The sequence below is a fragment of the Stegodyphus dumicola genome, chromosome 7 (assembly GCF_044657685.1).
Source record: "Stegodyphus dumicola isolate Sdum_Otavi_A_Nest chromosome 7, ASM4465768v1".
NCBI lineage: Eukaryota > Metazoa > Arthropoda > Arachnida > Araneae > Eresidae > Stegodyphus > Stegodyphus dumicola.
In genome coordinates, this window is record NC_140774.1 from 173,433,519 (window position 1) to 173,457,190 (window position 23,672).

The window sequence follows — 23,672 nt, forward strand, 5'->3', positions numbered from 1 at the left end:
ATAAAGACTTTCTAAAAGACTTTAATTCATATTATATTACATGTATAGAAAACTGCACAAATTCTGTGCAGCTTGCTTTGAGTGACCAGTGTTCAGTGGTGTTATCTATTCAGCTATTTTTTTAATATGAAGCTATTCTTGATATTAGAGTTTTGTGTACTTTTTTACTAGAAGGGGAACAGTTATTGCCAAACATAAATGTTTGCACAAAATATAGCTTGAAATAGTAATAGCAACCCTAATGAAATATTTAAGATGCTTTGCTGTTTGAAGTAACTGTACATTTTGAAAAAAACATTAATTTGACAAGCAAATATTAATTTTATATTCTATTTAAATCAGTCTTGGTTTCACAACCCCTTCTTTTTTGGCATGATTGTTCACTGCATTCAATTTCAGGGCCATATTAGTATTAAAATGTAACTTAATCATGTGAATATTTAAACAAAGTTTTCTATTGTGGATAAATCCTTTTTGCCAAGAGAATTAGTTTCAGATTCTGCATCATTTAGCGGATTTTGCATTGTAAAACTTGTTGGTTTAAACTTGGTTTCTTTGTAAAAAAATCAGCTATGCGTAAAAAAAAAAAGTATCTGGATTGGAAATTTTATGAATCATAATGAGTAGTATAGTTAACTGTTTAACACTGCTATCATAAGCATGCTTATATATATTTTGAATGCTGATCCATGAACAAAAGAATGCCAAATGCCATTATTTCTGAAATCTTTATGTGCAATTTATTTTATATGTTTAAGCAATTTAAATACAACTGAAATGCTCCTTAACTATAAATGTGCTCTTCATAGATTATTAAGGGGTTTATGTATTTTTGTCAATTTATGACACTATTATATTGAGAGAAAATTCTATTTCCTCGTGAGCTCATCATAGTTGGAATGACAATCCTGTGTAAATTGATTTTATTACATCATAAATGAAATATCAAATGTTAACAAAATGCATAATGCAGAATTTATTATAATGTGATAATTAAATTTTATAACGGTCAAAATCTTAATGCAGAATAGAGGAAAAGAATTTTAAAAAAAAATTTTTTTTTTGCAGTTCCTTCAAAATGCTGTTTAAGGCTGATGCCCATTAAGTGTAAATCAGTGCAACTTCAGTGTATAATACTCTGTAGATAAAGCATCCATTATTATAAAAATATTCAGTGATTATTGAATAAATTTGATTTTTAGTTTTTTAAAGTATAATTCTTTTCTGTAGGTTCTTTAGTTTAATTGGTGTTAATCATAAAAAATAAATTTTAATTAAATCTGTATATATTTTGGTTGTATATTTGTGTTTGAAGTACCGGTTTGATTTTAACATTGTTTATAAAATAATTTCCCTCTTTAGAATTTGTTGAGGATGCAGAACCTCGTGATGAAGACATAAAAAAAGTGAAGAATAAAGTTAAACAGTATACTGACCAGGTAATGATATTTTCATTGTGTTATTCATTCAACTGTAAAAATTGATTGATAGAGTAGTGATTGCTTTTTTTTCATATATCAGGAGGTGCATCATATAAGCAAAATAATTTAATAAAAATTAAACTTTAAATAAGTTCTCAATAATATTGCATGATTGCTTTGTTGTATTTTTTAATTAGCTTTCTGATTATTGTATAAGATTTATTTTTATTGGAATATTGGTATATTATTAATTGAGTGTAAATTATGTATATTTATCATGTCGTTTCATTATTTATCTCTGCAAACATTGCATATTTATAAAATAGTGAAATTGATTACTCTGCAGAAAGAGATTTCATGACATTGGTTACATTATTTAACACGTTCGTGCCAGCGCATGCCACCGGTGGCCCACACTAGTCTGTCTCATCGGGCGGCACGTACCACTGGTGGCCTAGTCTGTCTTATTGGGTGGCGCTTGCCACCGATGGTACGCATTCGATTGTGTTATTAGATGCTGAAAATTTAAATAATGAAAAATGAACGTTTATTTATTATAAAATCATTTTTAATAACAATTATAATTAATAACTATTAGCAAACGTACAACTCGTATACAGGTAATAATCACGCGGCGAAAATTCGAGCGCCATCTCACGGTGAAGAAAATAAAAATTGGCCCTGACATGAATGTGTTAAATATGTTTAGTGGCATTAAATGCATTAAAAACGTTTTCTCCATTATTAAACTTACTGCACATTTCTTGCACAGTTTCTAATATTTTTTGGAGTTGGAGGCTAATCCTATCTACTAATCATTTAGAGGTAACTTCTTGCTTATTATTAGATTTGTGTTTTCAGAAGTAATTTTTCTTTCCCAAAATGAAAATTAAAAAAAAAAAAAGAAAATTAAATGCTTCTAGATGTATCAAGTTTTAATAAAATCCATTGTATTGTTTTGAATAATTCTTTAATTCCAAATAATACTGGAATTAAAGAATTGCGTTCATGACTCTGACTTTCATCTGTGTTTTTGTGAAAGCTAAGAGTCAGGAAATTTAATACATGGAAATAAAATTTTACAAGTTTTAAGGAATCTGAATTTAGATAGTAGTATATCCAGCAAAGTAACTGAGCATTTAATTATGAATATTTTTCAAATATATTTTTGTTATGTATCTCTGTTGAATGTAAATGTATGTTGAATGACCATACATTTGAAGTAGTAATTGATAATGAAGAATTTAAATAATATGAATAAGGGTAGAGCATTAGCTTTGACTAGCTCATTTTTTAGAGATGTGCGATTTCTCTTCATGTGGATATTTATTTTAAATTTCTCTGTAGTAATGCAGAATTTAAGTAAAATTGAATGGACAAAGGTCATACACTTTTGTTAATGCTGAAGACCTAGCATGCCCTAGATTGGGTCCGAGCATTACAGGTTTGACCCTGAAATTTCAGAGTTCCCCAAAATGTCGTGAAGTGGATGGTATTTTCTGATTATAATTACAAAATTGGGGTGAGAAGAGGTGGTTCAAAATCAGTTAAGGTGTCACGTTCATATTTGTCTTAATAGTCAAAAGAAGAACTTTTTTTTTTTTTTGGGCCATTTCTATAAGTTCCATGAAGCTTTCTTAAGTATCAACAAATTTATTTAGATAGTTTAAGCAATCGAAAATATGATCCATGTCGGGCTATCTTTGTGCACCATTTCTCTTTGTTTATCAGAGTATTATTATGGATTTTTTTATGCTAGACATTTATAAAGCTCATATTTTAACTCATAAAATGTTTTATGCAATTTATTGTGAAAATTGCTCAAGATAAATTGTGTATGTGCAAGACTGAATTGCCTTCAGTTTTGTCAAATGATAAACTGGAGAGCAATGGGAACTCAATACAAAATATAGCAGGTTGTTAACAATAAAAAAAGTTTGAGAACCACTGCCTAAGATAATTATTGAAATTGCCTTAGATAATTATTGATTGTCTCTGTATGTGCTATTTGCTGTGTCTCAATTTCTGTGTAGAGTCATACGGAGTTAAGTGGCTTCTTGCAGTGTTTCCAGAATAGAATAATTATATCTGTCCTGTGAAACTGATTCTATGAGGACTATTCTTGTGTGGCATATTACGGCCTGACTATAGTCTCTCTGCACAGGTCTTTAAATGCTGCATCTTGTTACCCTTAAATGTATTTAGCTAAACAAAGGCCACAAAAACTAAACATTTGTAGCCTTTTATAGCTTGAATTGAGTGCCTTTCATGCAGTGTTCATCAGAACAATAATTTCATGATCTTCATACTAATCTTATGATAGTGTACTCCTCAGTCTGCCACTATCAGGTAGTTGTATGGAATAATTAATCTTGACTACCCAGTAGCCTTCGAGTTCTCAGCTTTAAGTCCCATAAGAATTATATGATGTTGCTGAGTGAAACAACTATTCATGGTTATAGAATTAATGTGTAGGTTTTACTTGAAAACAATGTTGCAGAAGTTATGACACACAATTCTTTTCGGCAATCTTTGTTCATTTTTTAAAAATTCTTTTTGTCAATCTTCGTTCATTTTTTTTACTTGCATAAGTTGTCATTTGTACTGAAGGACAATCTGCACTGTTAGAAAGGTTTCTTTTTTAATTATTATTGTTATCAAAGTGTTATAATTTTTATTTGTTGATGTTTATGAATTGCTTAGACTGAATGTTTATGATTGTTTGGGTTTTAGTTGAGATCACTTGCATATGAAGGCAAAAGGGAACTTGAAAAGGCTTTTGAGGAAAGTGATGGCTATGAAAAATATCGGTAAGTACACTTATTTTTTTATTAATGGATGCAAGAGATGCTTATTCACATAAAATTTAAATAATTGTAATCATTCATTCTTAATTGAAAATATTCCATGTATTTGTATCTTTTGTCTTTTGAAATGCTTGTCAATGATATTTTAAGATTTTAAGATATTTTAAGTCGATATATCAATGATTTTTGTCAATGATATTTTAAGTTGAAATTATGCTAGGCAATGGTTGAATTTTGCAAAATTATTTTTTATTCTGTATTTTCAACTTCTTCCAAAATGTTTTAAATGAAATTTGATGTGCATTATTATAAGTTCATCAGAGCTTGTATATAAATGTTTTATATTTCGTTTTACATATTTTTGTGTTTCAAATGAATGTGTTAATAAAGAAATTACATAGAATCATAATTTGTATGTTTTAGGTGGTGGGCAATGTTTGCCATAGCTGCTATTCTTCTTGTGCCTGTTGCATTCCTTTCACTTGGGCTGATTTGTGGGTGTTGTGGCTATGAAAAGGAACGCCATCCGACGAAAAGGTCAACTTCTTCAAATTGTGGAGGACTTTGTTTAATTCTGTGAGTTTACTTTTTTCATGTTATTCAAACCAAAAGCCAGATATTGTGTTCATTTTCAAAAATTGGTTTAATATTATTATTTAGTTGAAACTGAGAAAAATTATAATTTTGGTTTGTTTATTAATTTCATTTGGTAAAAATATATTTACTGGTACCCCTTGCGATTTTTGGCTGTACATAGATACCAAGTTTGTGCAATTCTTTGACTTGGTATTTTGGTTTGCGTAGCGGCGCTACATAAAGCCGAAATAGTAAGTCAAAGAATTGCACAAACTTGGTATCCATATACACATCGACCTATTTTTAGTTAAAAAAATCACAGAATTGCACAAAAATGGCATTGTGCACTTCCTTGACTTTATCCATGTAGACATCAACCTATTTTCACTTAAAAAAATTTAGAAAACTTCACAAACTAGGCTTTGCGCACTCCCTTGAGTTTGTCCATGTACACATTGAACTAGTATATTCACTTCAAACGTTAAAGGAGCAACTAACAAAAAATATATAATCTCAATAAACTAAATCTTAAATTAAAGTCTTAAATCAAACAATGACAAAACATAAAAACGAAAATTCATCTTTGCACTACACAAAGGAAATATCCATTTACCTTATTTACGAATTCACATGTCTTCAGTCAAATAAAATTCCTTAACAGCATCCAAAAAATTCCTAAAATTATCTGAACTAGAATCTGTATACTGTCGTCACCACATAAATTCACAAAATAAGAATAAAAAATATCCTTCATAACGACATTCGACCATATGCATTTTCTTCGTAGAAACAGGATACCTAATAATGGCTACTAAGTAAACCTTCATTTACACATCAGTCAAGTAATGCTCTTTTCCCCTTTCTTTTCAAATCGTACAAAAAATTCAAATTAATCTTACCATATTTAGCCATTTTACCGTCTAAACCATGAAACAAGCAATATACTTTCTAACCAACACACACACACACACACAAGCCCTTACCAATTTATTGCAATGATGTAACCGATTACATCATAAATAGGGTTTTCATAACTTTCAACTACTCAGGCTGCCATAAATGAAACAACAACTTGTCGATCAATGAAACAACTTCGTGATAATACAAGGTGTACCCTTAAGTCAACTCTAACCTTTCATTTTATAAGAATTTATAAGTAACGTAAGTATTTGAGAAAATTTCATATAAACAACAATTCGCTGCTTAGCAATATTCCATTTAAAATCAAGAGATATCTGTGTAAAAGGCTTGCCAGTGGACAGGCTATATAGGTTTTGCAAACTCTATCTGAACAGTAGTATGAATAGGCAATTTTTCCTAGCCCTTTGAGAGCGTTACAAGATGTTGAACTGGGCATATAAAGCCATATATAGAAATGGGTTTTTTTCTGCAGATAAGGATATATTTATAAATAATTAACTGTACTGAATAATTGCCTGTACTTTTGTTGACCCTTTTAATTAAGTCAGATATATGCTATTAAATTGAGTCATCTAATAGTTCCAAAAAATTACTTAAATGCGCTTTATAATATAATGATTAATTTATTTTTATTTTTTAGAGCTGTGTACATCTTTTTCTTAATTTCGTCTGTATTAATGGTTGTTACTATGTTCCTGTTTGTAATTGGCGGAAATTGTCAAACGTTTGTTTGCATTCCTCTTTTTCAAAAGGATTTTGAAGTTTTAGATCAGGTGAGAGATTTTATTTTTATTGTATAGTTATTAATCCATTTTAATCACATAATTTTTATTACATTTATAAACAGACAGTTTTTTAAATAAATTGTTTTTAAATCATAACTTTAGCATAATTTTAACATACTGCCATTTAAAAAATAATTATTAATATGACGTAGTTAACAGCATTCTGTGTATGTAATTTTACCAAACTGTTATTTTTAAATGATATTTCTAATATACCATTTCCAGTAATCCTGTTAAAATAATTTTAATGTGTTCAATGCATAATACTTTTGCAGAATGTTAAAGTAGGACAGGCATGGATTTGTGTGATGATGATTATTTTGCTTTTAATAAAGAAGAAATCTTGCACTTGTATGCAATCATATGAATATTTCTTTTTTCTTCCCCCTTTTTTTAATGGTTTCTAGATGAAAGAGAAATTGACTTCTTACAATAATGATTCAATTTTCAAGGACATGAAGCCCAGCAAACTTCTTAAGTAAGTGTAATTTTTTATTAATATTTTTGTATATGAAACATAAAAGTTTATGTATAAACCAAGCCCACCAGCGGCCGAGCGGTAAAGTCGCTGAACACTGGTAGTTCGGTCCGAGGTTCGAATCCCGCGAACGGGCTGGCTGCATGGGCGTTTTCGTGGTTTTCTCCATGTGTAACATGTATACGAGCCAGTTTCCCTTAGAAAGTCCTCCACGAAGGCATCCCTCCTCTTAGGCAGATAGCCCTAGTGTGCTTTGCCATAATTAAATACACCACACCATTATGTATAAACCATCTAAACGTAAAAGTTCTATTGTTTGCTATTGCTTTTTAATATGATATCAAATATGCAGTAAATGAAACTTGCATATATGAATATTGGTTAAGGCAGTATTCAAAATGGAAAATGTGCATCTAAAATATTTTGTTACAAATATGTTCTCAAGACAAAACATTAAATGCTTATTGGAATTCATATTGAGAAGAAATAAATTAAAGCTATTTTTAATAAAAACTCTGCTTAATGTTTGTGAAAGAGACATTTGACAGTTTCTCAAGCAATACACTTTGTAACAGCTTTCTTTATTTTCTAAAGGAAATATTTAAATATCAGTTACTTTGAAAGAAAACTTTAGATATTATTTTCATTATGAAACTGAAATTCTTATGAATATTTAGTGGCTGTAGTAATTATACAGAATAAAAGCACAAATTATTTTGTAACTATTTCAAATATTAGATGTTTTGCGCAAAACATAGACTTGCTGCTTAACATGAAATTATAAATTGAATCCCAGTATCAATTTAACCCCCTGAATGGCATGACCAGCTTTATCTGGTCATAAGTTTCTTGCTTGGTATATAGTAGCTTATAATTAAAAATAATTTACTTTGGGGTGTAAATATCTTATTGAATGGAAGCAGATGGAAACTGAGATTAAAGTGAGTAGTCATACAAATTTTAGCTAATATGTGCTGTTTAAATACACTATGAAGACCAAAATCCAGTATTCGGAATGATCTAAAATCTGTACCTCTGAATCACCAGCAACCCCCACAAGAATTTTTTTTTATGCTTTACACTTGCAAATTTGATATTTTCCATAATAAAACATGTGAAGAATTCTGTTTTGTTATTTCACTTCAGTACTGATGCCAACCTAGTGAATCATTATTTATTATTTTTGCTTTCATCATGGCATGGCAATCAACACATTGCAGTTGTAGAAATGTCTCATGCAATGATGTCTAAACAGTTTTTTAAAAAAATATTAGTAATTGAATATCAAAAAGTTCACCTGGTGGTGAAGTGGCCATCATGTCGCGCAGCTGCACCACAATCCCCAGGCTGGGCAAGGTTGACTCAGCCTTTCATCCCTTAAGTAGGTAAATAAAATTAGTACCAAGTTTGCTTGCATATGCTGATGCACTCTATTACTCAATGGTCAAGAAAGCAGAAAAGGACACTGCAGGCCGTGGCCCACTAGGGCCGTTGAGCCACTGAGGTTTTTTTTTAAATATTTTTTTTAAGACTATCAAAAAGCATTGTAACCTTTTATATTGTCATTAGGCTTGGCGATTATTACGGACTGCATCTGTTTCCACTGTGAAGTGTTAAGTATGTTGATGAGGAGAAATTTAACAGAAATTTCTTTCCATATGCAAAGAAACAGACTTTGTAAATGATACTCATATGCTAAAAGATGGAATTTAATGTTGAATGAATTTAGAATAACAGATTTGTTATTCAGATAAGCCTGCGATCAGTACCAGAGCTAGTGCGGCTGCATTGGAAAGCAGAATTAGCGAAGGTGAAGTTTTTAAAACGTAATGAAGCACTGAAGAACAAAATTAAAAGATGGCAAAATTTTCAAAATTTATGAACATGCTTTTTCAGCAGAATTTCGGACCCACAGAGATTGCACTGGGCCACAAATATCTATATCTGCCACCAGCATTGGATATAATCGTTAAGTATATCTAGGAATTTATTTATTTGGGACTTGGATAGCCCTTAAAGCTTGTGCAGTAAATAGGTGCAAGTAATAATAAATAACTACTATAATTCAAGTGTAACTTTGTTAGCATACGATAGAAGCAAAACATGTCTTTAGTCGCAAATCTCATGATATATTGCCTATAATGGACATTAGCTAACCTTTATGTTGATAGTCATGAATTTGAAGGAGTTCAGATATCCCAAATAACAAGCAAAATTTTTCTAATTAATAGAATTTAAAAAATGAAATGTAGAGGAGTATTAAATGAAAATGATATAACGAAAGTTTATCATCGCAGTGACAGTGCCCTGATCATTAATTAAGTAATGGATGACAAAATCTAGTCTTGTTCTAAATCCAGGAAATATCACTATAGTGAAGAAAGTGACAGACAGCTTGTTGAGAGTGTATTTTTTTTGTAAAATATTTGGAGTAACAATTTAGTGGGAATTCTTGTCATAGAAATTATGGGACTCAAACTTTGTAAATGAACAATAAGTGTTTTTCTATAAAGGAAATTAAAAAGTATTAGCACAAATAATGATGTAAATTAAACAAATTACAAAAGAAATGTTTAATTAAGCAAGTATGTAAATGGCCTTTTTATGGAGGGGGTTAAATTTTGGTTCCCTTAAGCTTATAAATGTTTCATTGCTTCTTATTTTTAATTTTACAATTTCTATATGTCGTTTTGTTAGATTTAAACTGTTGATCTAATATCAGAAAAATTCCAAATGGTGAATCGCCTAGGACTTGTCTGAATCTCGTACTTTTAACTGTATGGATTGTCATGAGCAGATCAAGAAAGCTGTGTCACCCAGAGGTTTAATTTGAGCAAAAGTCAATAGTTACGTTTCCATTATATAAAATGAGAAGCAATGATCGAAAAAAAAGAAAAAAGGAAATTTTAAATTTTCTTCTGAATGGGGTTTCCAGGGTGTCCGCTGATAACAACGCGGCAAAAACATCGCGGACGAAAACGTCGCAGAGAAAACAACGCAAGGCAAAAACGTCGCGCTACCAAACATTGTGGGAGAAAACATCGCAGTTCTAAAACATCGTCGTCGAAAATAAAGCGGTTCAAAAACTTCGCAGTTTTAAAACATTGTCGTCGAAAATATCGTGGTAAAAAATAAAGTATCTACAAATCATCGCGTGACGATAACATCACAGACATGCTTTTTTCAGACTTTAATAACTGTAAATAGATATTCCCATAATTTGTGAGCGCAAGATAGAAATAAGGATAATTTGTTTTTCATATTTTATATTAACTAATAAATTTTTGCTGAGAAAATAAGAAGGAAACTTAAGCATAGAAAATTAATGCTACTTATAGCACTTAATAGAATTTTAAACCGACATAGTTAACTAGCAAAGACCATTAATAAATCATTTTTTTAAAGTTTTTACTGGTAAGTTTTCAGAAAAAGCTATAAGTTGCATTAATTTGCTATGCTTATGTTTTCTTCTTACTTTTTCAGCAAAAATTTATTAGTTAATAAAAAAAATGTGAAAGTAAAAATTATCCTTCTTTACATCTTGCACTCGCAAATTATTATGGGAATATCTATTCACAGTTATTAAAGCCTGACAAAAGCATGTCTGCGATGATTTGTAGATAATTTATTTTTTACCACGATATTTTCGACGACAATGTTTTCAAACAGCGAAGTTTCTGAACCGCTTTATTTTAGACGACGATGTTTTAGAACTGCGATGTTTTCTCCCACGATGTTTTGTAGCACGACGTTTTCGCCTTGCATTGTTTTCTCTGCGACGTCTTCGTCCGCGATGTTTTCGGCGGTAACCGTTTCCAGATATTAACATGTAATAAGTAAATCGTATAAAAATACTACATTGTATTTTGTCTGCTTGTCTTCCTAAGGAAACATTCATTATGTACTTAATAATAGAGAATTTTGTGCTTGAAAGTAATTTTGAATATTTGAAAATCTCTTTTATTTTTCCTGTATTTGATGAAAATAAAAAAAAAAAAAATGCATGAACATTTGGAAATGTTTTTCAGTAATTAAAAAAAAGATAAATTGACAAGAATGTAACAGAGAATATTGATCCGTAAAAAAAAGCATATTTTTTTGGAGTATTTCATGTGCAGCATTCCTACTAGTTTTTCTAAATATTACATGATCAGCATAATTGAATAATTTATTGAAATTTTAATTTGTTAAATATATTTATCAGGTTTTTTTCAATAAATGCAGAATTTTATTTAAAACTGTACTAAGGTTATGTGCAAAATATTTTCCTTAATTCTTTAAATATTTAATTTTCTGCTATATAGTGTAAAATTATATTGCTTTTTATGAGACTAGCTTTTAAGGTTTAACACATAGAAAAATATTTTACTCTGATTTCAGGGATTGCAATGCTAATAAAGGTATAATTGTGGCTCTGGGATTGAATACATCTGATCCAGGAGTAAGTGTTTATATCACAGTACTTTTACACATATTTGCTTAAAAAATACGAATGGCTTAAAATCTTCAGATATACAAATGTAAATTTCATATTTAAAAGTGTGCAATAAAAACACGGATAAAGGCAATAATTTCAGTTGGATCATTTAGTTTCAATTTTTCCTTGTTACTTATTATCCCTTTCCTTGAGGAGAAGGGGGGATTATAGGATGAATTTTTTATTCTGAAAGGAACTTTATTGAAGAGCTTAACTATTGTTATAATAAAATTGTTGGATGTATTTTTATCACAGTACTTGTTTTCTGAAAATTATAAATAAATTATTTTTTCTCAGTTCTCTTCTAAGGTGTGCATGGATAATGAAATATCTAAATTTACATTTAATTAATATCAAAGTTTGATGAAATTTCAATTTTTATGCGAATCATTTTATTTTTGAATTTAACTTGCAGAATATTTTGTATTCAGAATGCAGAAATTTTCTTTTAATAAATGTAACATTATCAAAAGAACAAATAAAGCTTTGCATACAAAAAAAAGGGGGTGCTTTATGGAAATGGGGACCTTCATAAAGAATTTCACTCTAAAGGACAGTGCAGTTTTATTGCTTGATGTAATTTAAAAAAGGCCATAAAAATCATGTTTTTGTAGTGTAAAATAATTATGTTCTTTTTGTGGAGCATAATTTATTTAATAACATAAGATTAAATACTTCCTTACTATTACTAAATTTGAAATATTTTAGAAAAATGCTGCTTTTTACAAACTAAAATATATTTAATGAATTATATGTTTCACTGTGATATATAAAACCTAGTTCAGGTAATATAACAACAGAATTTAATCCTGGAGCTCTGAGAAGGGAATCCTTTCCCTTTTATCTCCTCTTTATAATAGTGAACCAGTCTTTATATTAAGATGTATATCTTAATATATTAAAATGTATTTAATTTATATTAAGATGTATATCTTAATATATATCAGTCTTTATGTGTATATGTGTCACCTATTGACACTGTTTTTGAACAGTGGAATTGATTTAATCATTTGATTCAGAGATACAATTCCTTAATCTTTACTATTCTTTGCATTTTCATTATTGTCTAACTATTGCAGTAAAAATAAAATATCTTCTTGTGACAGAGAATGTAGATTTTTTTAAAACCTTTGCTTTCATTCATTTGTATCTATTATGATATCTGTTACAGGTAAAAAAGTATTGTTTGAGAAAATGTTGCAATGAAGGAAAGTTTTAAAAATAAATAAATAAAATAGCCTAGGAAAAAGTATCTGCTGCAGATGCTTGATCTACATCACAGTACTTTTGTTTGCAGTTTTTGAAACTTATGCTCTTATATTTCTCATTAATAAAGTGATAAAATAGGTTACTTGGTTCTTATTCTGAAAATCAAGATATGAAAAAATATATTATATTAGGTATAGGGGGTGAGGAGTGTAGAATGTTTACATGTCGATTATTAGCGGCATGGACTCTGCGGTGAAACATGTATATGTGACATCCGTTTTCTAAAGTAAGTCTTTCACTATGCATGTATGGCACCCGCCTTAGATTTATTTATATCTTACCTGTATACATGAATACCATCAGCAAAACATGAAACACTTCAGTAATAGTGAATTAAACCTGGTAACAACATTATCTATAGGGAGAACTCTGTGTTGAGGATAGGGTGAAGTATTTTCATTAGCTGTAAATGAAAAAGGATTCAAAGTATGATAAATATGATATAATGAAAGTGATATAGTATTTAGGGGATGCAGTATTGAGATTTGCTTTAGATGTTAAAATATGTCAGCATATCACTCTGTTACTGTTAAAAAGTAATTAGCAAATTAGATTACCATTAAAGTTAGCCTGTTTAGCCTTCAAATCCTTGTAAATAATGTTGATTAACTTGTAAAATCTTGGACAGCTGGAAATAATATGAGAGTAATTAGTTTGAATTTCTTTTGCAAGTCTTACTATTCAAATGTTCAAAATTATGTCATCCTTTAGAGCTAATGATAAGATAATGAATGATTTCCAGAGCAAGGTTTCTCAAATATTTTTGATCATTTGAAGTTTTTTCTGGTTCTCATCACTTGAGTAAAAATTTAAGTCACTGAAAACTGCAGCTGAAAGATTCCTGGGATTATCTAAAATGAAGAAATACCTTTTAAAATAAGTTTACGTATAATTAATCAAAAAGTTAATTGAAAAAGTAGTGAATAGACTTGAGGCACTTTGAAATACACAGGCATCAAAAGTATATAATATCGTCTGTAAAGTTAAAAATTTCCAGTCATCTAATAAGGGCCATTATGTTTCCCAATAACTTTTATGATACTGCATAATGCATATTTTGAGAACTTCTGTTGTAGAGCATTGTGGGAATAAAGTATATATTTCCATAGGAAAGTAATTTTTTAAAATATTTTTACAAGAGTATTTATGTATTTAAAAAATCAGTGAAGTATTTCATATTCTTTCATTGACATAATTTGATATTGATTGATTGTAATTATGAATATTGCATATAAAATTATTAATATAAAATGAATTTTTAATATCATGAAATGTTCTTTTTTTCTTGACTTCAGAATCTTTTATTGTTTTCTCATTTAGAAATTTTTAAGCAAGATAGACTCTGGTAATAGTGATGAAATTGATGAAAAGTTGAAGAAGGCACTTTTAGAAATAACGTCTGAAATCAGAGAGAAACTCCACCAATTTACAAATGACTTGAACCTTAAAGAAATGAAAGATTTACCTCAGAAGGTTAATATATAAAAACATGTTGTCTTTTTATTAAACATATTACAAATTTCATTTCATTTATTTATCTTTTTTTATTAAAACATAACTAATATATTGAATAGTAAAGTAAAATCAATCAAATATTGCATCAATGATCAAATATTAATTTTAATACAAGCATAGAATTATATTTTGTGGTAGTATAGGAAATTTACTCTAAATTCTTTTGGTATAGTATACTAATAGAAATTTTGCTTTTGTATTTATTCATTCAAAAACTGTGTAGTGCAAAATATGTTTTCAGACATTCATGTTTCTTTGTTTATTAAGTCTAATATAATAGCTAATACAATGGAAACAAATTAGTTATTTTATCAAAATTATAAAATTTGTCAGCTTGCTGGGATTTCAGTTCTTAATGCTAGCAATAAATATTTCTTAATGTTGTGAAAAAAATTTAGTTCTCTTAGTTTAAATGAATGTTAAATATTCATGCCTTCCTTTTTTGTGTGAATAAAAATATTTTAAAAAAATGTTTTATATAATTGCATTTAATGCGCTGAAAGCATATTTTGAATCTCCTTCAACAGAAGAGTTTTAAAACTTAATCAGCTTAAATAATATAGTATAATTCTCATTTGATACCATAAAATTTTATTCCTGATAAAGTATTGTAATTATATTTAATTGTAGCTACAAGAATCTCTTCGAAGCTCAAAAGCAAATATATCAGCCTTTATTAATGATATAAAACCAGCATTAGCTGAAGATACAAATGAAGATGTGTCTGAAAGTCTTCAATTTGTTGATGCGTCTGCAGCAGATCTTTTTCGTGAAGTTGATGAATTTGAGAAAAAGCTGGTAAGTTAATCTAAAAAAATTGCAAATTTAGTATGTTCTGTTTTTTTTTTTGGAGGGGGGGTACTTTTTGTTTTGCCAGTGCAAGCGATAAGTCGCCAATAATGTTACAACTGATGCCAAACCTAATATCCTCACTGGCAACCTTTTATGCCTCATTTTCAAAACAAGTCGCAGCCATTTCTTATCAGATTGATTGGTTCTTTCAATACTGGCGTACAGTTACATAGAATTTTTACGAGCTAGTACAATTTTATGCTCTAAGGCCATTCACAGTTATTAAATCAATTAGAATGCAATCACACCTCTCACCCAAAGGCAAAAATGTAGAAAAAGCAAAGTCGGGTTAAATTCATCAATTCTAATGAGAATACACTAGCGAAGTAAAGCACTGCAGTTTTACATAATTTCTCAGTAAGCTATTCGTACGAATTGAAATAACTTCCAAATTAAGATTTAACTTGAAATTAATGTAGATAATTACCGAGAGAATTAAATATTTGTAGTGTAGTTTTCATAAGATGAGATCACTTAAGGTCACGTGATATGAACCGGCGAATCAGCTTGTTGAACCATGAAAGCATAATAAATTCTTAATGTCTTTATACAAATTTATTGTCTTAATTTATTAATTTTTTACAAAATTTTAAGCGATACGGCGAAACGGAAAAGTACCTTTTTTTTGCTATTTTCAGTTTTATATGTTTGTTAAATATCATTTTCTAAAATGATCTTATGGATTAAAAAATTATACTATCGGGAAATCGCATGTGAACTGGTATTAAAAACAGCTAATAATTTTAAGCAGTATAGCATTCTTATAGCAATTGTGAAAACGGTTTTATGCAATGTAAATTCTTGTCTATGCATTTGTTTTGCTGAAAGAGAAGTTAAATTGTTAAATATGAAAGTAGAAATTTTTTGTAGTAATAAAAAAGATTGTTCATGTTGATTATTCTTGTCAAAATATGAATTTATTATGAAGTTTTTAATGTTTGAATTAACATGAAAATGCAATATCCTTTTATTATGTAATTATTGTGTATTACATTATTATTTTTAAAAAGTATTAAATAAGTTATTGTAGTGATAACAAAATTCAGTCTGTATAAAACAAACAGAATTCTTGTGTTTACACTTAAGCAAAACAATAACCAGATTTTGGCATCGAATTTAAATAAAACTATCGATTTTGAGGCAATTGGACGCAAGTCTCTCTTCTTCCTGAGAAAAGAACTTGAAAAAGAACAATTTGTGTCTGATTGCTCATGAAACTATGCTAAAATAAGGTTGCTGTTTTTCTTAATTTTAAATTTTATACTAGCATATTTGTCTTGAGAATTCTAGCATTTTCTTCATTATTACTTTGTGTATGTATCATAATGACTTTCTTAATTTTTTTAGGATAACTTTTCCACTACTTTGTTGAACATATACAGTGAAGCAGAAAATTATAAGGTAAAATTTTATGTTTTGCCTCTTTGTCTCTCTCTGTTCTACCCTTCTTATATAAATACATATTTGTAAGGGAACCATAAATACCTGGAATGTCAGCATTGCAAGTAAGCATTTCCTGACTGTGTGTCATGCTTCAATGCCTTGTAATTTAGAATTTCCTATGTTTATTTGCTAGTGAAATCAATCTGAGTATAGCACTTTGTCTTCGGTACCGATCTGCATTTTTTCCTGTTTGCATCATCCTGCCATTTTTATGATATGGGAACCATCAAAAGCAAAATGTGGGCAGGAAAATTTTTTTTTTTTTTTTTTTTGTTTGTTTGTTGTTGAGCAGAAACTGCCACAGAGACAATTATACTTCAGAAAACTTTTAATGATGATACTTTAAATAAATTGCTAGTGTTCAGACAAATATTGAGAATGTCAGTGAGAAAAAAGAGATGAGACAAATATTGAGGCTATCAATGAGAATCTTTGAAAGACTGTTCTCCAGATTTCTAAAGAAATTCTTGTCGTTGTCATTCATTATTTTTGGGGAAAAACAACATGATGCTTAATGTCTGTCTCCTGATCCTCACCAGATATTCTATTATAGGGTGACCTTTTTTTTCTTCTTTTATATCCACCTATAAATAAACTCAAAAAACAACTCTATGAGTAAAAAGAACAATTCAATGATGTGTTTTCAGTAGTGTGCAAAACATTGGGGAAAATGTATTTGTTTTGGTAAAGAACACTTTGAAGGGAATCATAATAAGAAAGTATAATTACTTAATATTTTTAGTTATTTTTGAGTACCCTTCTTACATGGAAAATCTCTCTTTCTGTGTATACATATATATGTGTGTATATGTTGCATACATTTTTTTTTTTTCTTTGAACTTTGCTTTTTTGAAAGCTGATACAGTAGAAGTCCAGAAATCTGCAAAGCTTGGGACCAGATGTGCAGATTTTAGATTTTGCGGATTTCAGGACAGAATAGATAAATCATAATATTCAGACTAAAAGTGCAAAATAAATAAGGCATATTAAATACATTTAATTAAATTATTATATACATTATTGCAATAATTTATTATATGCATTATATTATTACCGTATTTGACAGCATATAAGATGCACTGGCATATAAGACGCACCCTTATTTAGAAGGCCACACACATGTAGATGTAGAAAAAATTATGTGTGTCTAGACCTTTATCCAGGCTAAAAATAGCATTCAGTATTGAAAGTTAACCTGTATCCTTCACATATAAGAAGCAGGTAACTTTTTTTGAGACCAAATTTAGGAAAAAATGTGCGTCTTATAGGCCGTCAAATATGGTATTATGTATATAAATTGATTATATTATTCGTTGTATTATATGTACACAGCATCGAGGTTTGCCGATTTCGCCTCATGCAAAGATTTCCGGTTTCGTATTCCAGGGTTAGAATCACTGTTGCTGTAAAATTTGAACAGCTTTTCTTTATTTTTCCGTATATCATACAAAATCGTGTCGCAATTCCATACGATTCTGCTCTAAACCGAGGAGTAGCACCTGCCTCCATCTTTTGCAGAATTTGCACTTTTTGCATTACTGTCAATGCAACCTGTTTACGTTTCTCAATGTTGCAAGTATTAAAATCATGAGTTTCTTATTTTTCATTGTACGTATTAAAAAGGGCTGAAATTAAAAAATATTAAAATATTCTTAATTCTTTTTAATATCCACAAAATATCCACATAAAAAAAAGGCAGCACTAAATAATCTCGTGAAATAACAAAGCTCAGAAAATCCAACAACGTGAATCGTGAACTTGAAAGAAGAGTTGAGTGAATCATCTGCTTTTTTGCCTCGATGCAGATTAGAGGGGGAAAAACTTTTATCATGATGTCAATAATTTGGTATTTCCATTATGACGTCATTATTCAGTAAGTATTTTTTCTTCGATATTTCGTAATCAATATTGTGGTTTCCAGAACCTATAAACTGAATTCTTATATTTTGAGAGGTAGGTAATGCGTATTTTAGGAGTTAGCGGATTTCAGGTCAGCAGATTTTCGGTATTTGACAGTATTAATTTTTCCTTATTTAACTAGTTTTGTAGCAATTTTTTGAAATTGGAATAGTTCAAAAGATTTTGTGTGTGTGTTTATTTTTCTGTAGGGCAATTCTTTTAAAATACTGTTTCATATATTTTGTTTTGAATTCTGTATAGTATTCTTATTGCTCTTTTCCCCCTTTTTTAAAATTTCTTTTAGGCTAAGATAAGAGAAATAGAAGAAAACTTGAATGATGTAGAAGAAAGATTACCAAAGGTTATCAAAACTGTAAGTTGGTCATTCAGACATATTTTTGCTAAGATATGTCATCAATATATATTTTATAAACTGTTGCTACTGACAATTTAGTTATTTAATTTTATTGTATGTGCATATATCTCGGAGGACTTGCAATTTTGATTAATTTAATTTGGTAAAAGCAGTTTAGGTTTCTGCTCTTTTCATAAATTCTGATAATGAATATATTAATGTTAATATCTGAAAATAAGTGACAAAAAGAACATAATCCGAAGCTGATCTTATACATTTATTTCTTTAGCATTTGTTTCAAGCTGTGGCTTCCTCTAGTGGTTTAACAGATAAAGTAAGTTATTTATAGTTTTAAGGTTTTTTAACCTTACATATTTGATGTATATGTGCAATTTTATAGAAGTGGAAGTTCATTTTCATACTCAGGTATTATAGAGTAGTTATATTAGTGGAAAATTACCATGTTTAATTATTTTTAATGTAATATTTCAAATTTTAAATTTACTTAAAAGTATTTAGTAATGCACTTGAATAAGTAAAATATTTTGTTCATTTTGATTGCATGTTAGCATGTGTATGCATTTAATTCAAATTTAGCTCCATTTTGCAGAAAGGCATATGAATAAAATAATTATAATAATTTTTTTATAAAGAGAAAAGTTATGTAATATTACTTGATGAAGTTGTTTTTTAGTCCTTCTTTAATTCATTTTGAATTGCTCAAGAAGTTTGCATTCTATTTAATGTATGAAATATTAATTCCTTTATGTCGGAGAAATTCGGCCACATACAGAATCTTCAATATCATATTAAAACTTCTAAAAAATTAAATAGTATGTGTGATTATAAAGGAGTAGGTATTAAGGTAATAAATTTTGAAACAAAAAAATATTTTTTCTGCTGGAAGAAAGAGGATATTTCAAAAATAATTCGCTGCTTAGAAGCATTTTATAATTTTGAAGGTGCTTAAGATTAAGCAATTTCAAATTTGAAATAAGAAATGGTAGAGTTAAATAAGAATATCAGAAAGGGAATTTCCTTTCCAAATAGTTAGTTGTAGTGAAATTATAAAATTAAGAAATAATAGAAACTATTAGAATAAATGTGTTCCAAATGTTAAACATAGTAAAATATTTTAACAAAATGATGCATTATATGTATAACAGCAACTTTTATTCTTAAAATAAAATGTAACAGACCATTTATTTAAAATACTTTTCCTGAATTTGAATATATTTGTATAATTATCGACCCTGCATTTAAATTACTGATCAGGAATTTAAAGTTTTAAAATATGCTGCATTGAAAGCTATTTAACATTTAATCACATTACTTCCTGATTTTTCATTATAAATCTTCATGAATAAGATGTTCTCAGAAAAAGCAATTAATTACTATTTGTCATGTATTCACTGTAAGGTATTGACTGGAGTGATTATCCTGAATACAACAGTTGTTTTTTACGTTTTGTTTTAAAAAAGGAAGTTCAAAAGCTTTAAACTGTTATTAAATAATATACAGGCATATTTTCAGTATATTTCCATATAGAAAATCAATGCATAAAAATAATATAATTACAATTTGAAATGCTAGTAATAATTAATATAAAAAAAGCACGAGAAAAATCGGTCTCTTAGGGCTATTTTTCATGATTTATCTGATGGAATATTGAAAATCATTGCCTTAGAGCCAGTAGCTACAGATGGAGGATGAAATATGAACATCTGTGAAATAATGGAAAATCTTTATTAATAGGGGGTTGGACCACCTTTTGACTGTACAGATTGAAGTACAGATTGACTGCGACATGAGATAGATGCACAAAGGTCATGGACGATATTTAAAGAAATATTAAGCCATTCCTCCTGCAGAGCATTCTCTATTTCCGAAAGTCCGGATGGAGGTGGAAATCGAAAACGAAGTTTGGACTACAAATATGCCCATAAATGTGCAATAATATTGAAGTCCAGAGACTGATGGGGGCCAAGCAAGATGTTCAATTGCATCGTCATGCTCTTTGAACCATTCTTGAATACACCTAGCAGTGTGGATAGGGACGTTGTCGTCTTGAAAAAGCGGTCGCTCCCCAGGGAATACAGTCTGGACAAAAGGATGGACATGTTTCCCTAGAATGCTTAGATAGTGATTTTGGGCGATCCTCCCATGCAGAACAACAAGTGGCCCAAGATCGGATCAAGGTATCGCACCCCATACCCTAATGGTGCTTCCTCCCCCCCCCCATGTTTCACAGTCGGCAAGAGGCAGTCGGGATGAAACGCTTCTTTGGGCATTCTCCGGACATGGGTTTACGAATTGCCACTTTGCCATAAATGTTTGCAGCATGAAGTTCCTTTTTGATAGTTTTATTGAAACGGGGTCCTGGAGATGACTGTTCATGACTGTTCATTCCGTATGTTATCTCGGATAATGATTGCTTTTGCTTTCAGGATACTGTGTGCTTCAAGACCCATCTATCCCTATCAGCCAGCTTTGACTTTCGGCCACTGTTGTGCTTTGAAGATTTTGTCTTACCCTCTTTTGTGTATGCTGTCATAATGACTGATACCATACTTCTTGCACACTCACAAGGTTTGCTGTTTCCGTAACCGATGCTCCATTTAAGCGCGCTCCAACTATCATTCCTCTTTGGAACTCTGACAGGTCTGACATTTCAACTTCTCACAGATAGTTCGATCAAAGCATGCAACACAGGTGACTGCTGTTGAGAGAGTGATACCTTCCTCTTCACACTCAGTAGGTGGCAGACTTCTCTTGCAGGTGGCACGGCTATACTTCAGGTGTGAAATACGTCATACTTTTTCACAGGTGTTCACATTATTTTGTCCTGCATCTGTATTTTGTAACTGTTTTATGTGTTTAATTCCTTCAGTTTGAAGTGTATTTCAAAGTTTAAATCATATTTTATTTTCATTTTAAAAATGGAGAAAATGAGAACATCAAAAAGTAAATAGAAGGAATAATAAACTTCTTTAAGTTATTTAGTGTAATTTAATTTGCATGGCATGAAACATTTTTATTGATTTTCAGTATCAAAAATCACGTCATAATTTTCATGCTTCCTGTAATTATTTAATTTTTCTCTTTGTTTTAAACATTTTATTTGAAATTTTGGAAACAGCCGTTTATTGATTTTAATTTTCAGATGGAAAATGTTGGGAAATGTTATCCATTTTGGCTTGCTTTTGACATTGCTCGCACTGCTATCTGTGAATTTGTGGTTGATCCAATTGTAAGTTTTGAGTTCAATATATTGTAGTTAATAAGTTCCATTTTTTCCTAATTCAGTAATATTAATAAAAGTAGTGGATGATTTATGTTTTGTGCTCAGTGTGAGTGATGAATGACTACACTGTGCTGCAATATGCATTCTAATTCTATGTATGCTGAATAAAATGGAAAGTGTTTTATAAGCCACTGTAGTGCCAATTTTCAGAGAACTCCAGCTGAGTTGCTGTCAAAAAGGAAAGATATTCCAGTATAAGAACATAGATGAAATGTACTAAACTTTGTACAGTAACATTAAGTATGATACCCAGGAAGACACTTTTTGAATATCTTAATGTGAAATTGCGGTTTTTAAAAGACGTAGAAAATTTTTTAATTTTTTGTAAGGATAGTGTTATGAGGATAAAGTCCTTTGACTAAAGTGTAAAGTTTTGGCAGAAACATCATATGAGCTCATATTCAAAACCATTTAAATTCAATGAAACTAATGTTAGATTTATATACTGATGAAACTCCGAAAGGTCCAGAAAAGGTTAAATAATTTTTCAGTCTACATGTAGAACAAACAGTTTTGTCAGTGAAAGAATAATTTGAGCAGCGTTGACATGATGAATTTCTTTATAATTAAGTAAAGGCTAAACATGAGTTTACTTGTGGAAAATTGTAAAAGTCTGTAAGTTACTTTAATACAAATGGTTATTGAAAATATGGTAAGCAGCCACAAGTCTGATATTTACACTGAAGAGGTGACACTTTCAACTTATTGAGTTATATTTCAGTCTTATCAGTATCTTATTTCAAAAATGGGCAAAAATACCAGAAGTTGCACCTTGCATTCATATATGCTCGTATAATTCATAAACTATGTTTGAAATCGTTTTAAGCCAAGAAAAGTTGAAATTCCCTTGCATTTCTGGCTATTGAAAGTGGTGTTGCTCAGCTAATGACATAATTGATGTCATCTGTCCCCCCCCCTCAAAAAGCACACAGATTTATAAGATTAAATTTAAGATAAATTGCAAGTGTTAAAAAGTATATTATGATTTGAAACATAAACATGTTTAATTAAATAAGGATTTTAAATGTACTGATTGCCTAATAAGTCAAAAATGCTGGAGCCTGTGCATAAATTGTAATAAACAGCTAAACCAATTATAATGTATGTAGTTGTAATGTATGAAGTTTATTTTGGTTGAGTTATACATGTATTATAAAAAAATAACCTGCATTTATAAATTCAACTATTTTTTAGTGAAATGTTAGTTCTGATGAATTTTTAAAATGTGGAAAATTATAATTTTTTCTGTTACTTTTCAGAACGGCTTCTGGTTTGGATTAGGCTGGGCTCTTATATTTATTATTCCTACCATCTTCTTTTCTGTTAAGTTATCCAGATATTATTTGCGAATGAAATACGATGATGACCCATATATGTACGTATCATTTTAACCTGTTTATCAGTATAAATTTTAAAGGAGGATTTAGAAATGTAGTATTTTATAAATGTACATGGCAGTAACAGTATAAAAATTATTTAAACACTATTACCATTTTAACTTGCATTACTTGATTAAAGAGTGCATTTTCATAAAAAATTTTTGGGACACTGTAAAATTTATATGTTTGTA

The 23,672-nt window shown here is 29.6% G+C and overlaps 1 protein-coding gene across 9 annotated transcripts in view; it reads left to right on the forward strand.

Annotated features, from left to right (window-relative positions):
• Window positions 1-23,672, forward strand: part of LOC118182519 (prominin-1-like) — a 355,539-nt gene that overhangs the window by 320,485 nt on the left and 11,382 nt on the right. For all 9 annotated transcript variants that reach the window (XM_085821071.1, XM_085821069.1, XM_085821073.1 and 6 more), the window contains 13 exons: window positions 1,363-1,439; window positions 4,155-4,231; window positions 4,652-4,804; window positions 6,366-6,498; window positions 6,918-6,988; window positions 11,369-11,429; window positions 14,055-14,207; window positions 14,880-15,047; window positions 16,449-16,502; window positions 18,748-18,816; window positions 19,088-19,132; window positions 21,962-22,048; window positions 23,362-23,477. In XM_085821071.1, coding sequence (XP_085677197.1) covers window positions 1,363-1,439; window positions 4,155-4,231; window positions 4,652-4,804; window positions 6,366-6,498; window positions 6,918-6,988; window positions 11,369-11,429; window positions 14,055-14,207; window positions 14,880-15,047; window positions 16,449-16,502; window positions 18,748-18,816; window positions 19,088-19,132; window positions 21,962-22,048; window positions 23,362-23,477 — 1,264 coding nt within the window. The remainder of the gene's footprint in view (window positions 1-1,362; window positions 1,440-4,154; window positions 4,232-4,651; window positions 4,805-6,365; window positions 6,499-6,917; window positions 6,989-11,368; window positions 11,430-14,054; window positions 14,208-14,879; window positions 15,048-16,448; window positions 16,503-18,747; window positions 18,817-19,087; window positions 19,133-21,961; window positions 22,049-23,361; window positions 23,478-23,672) is intronic.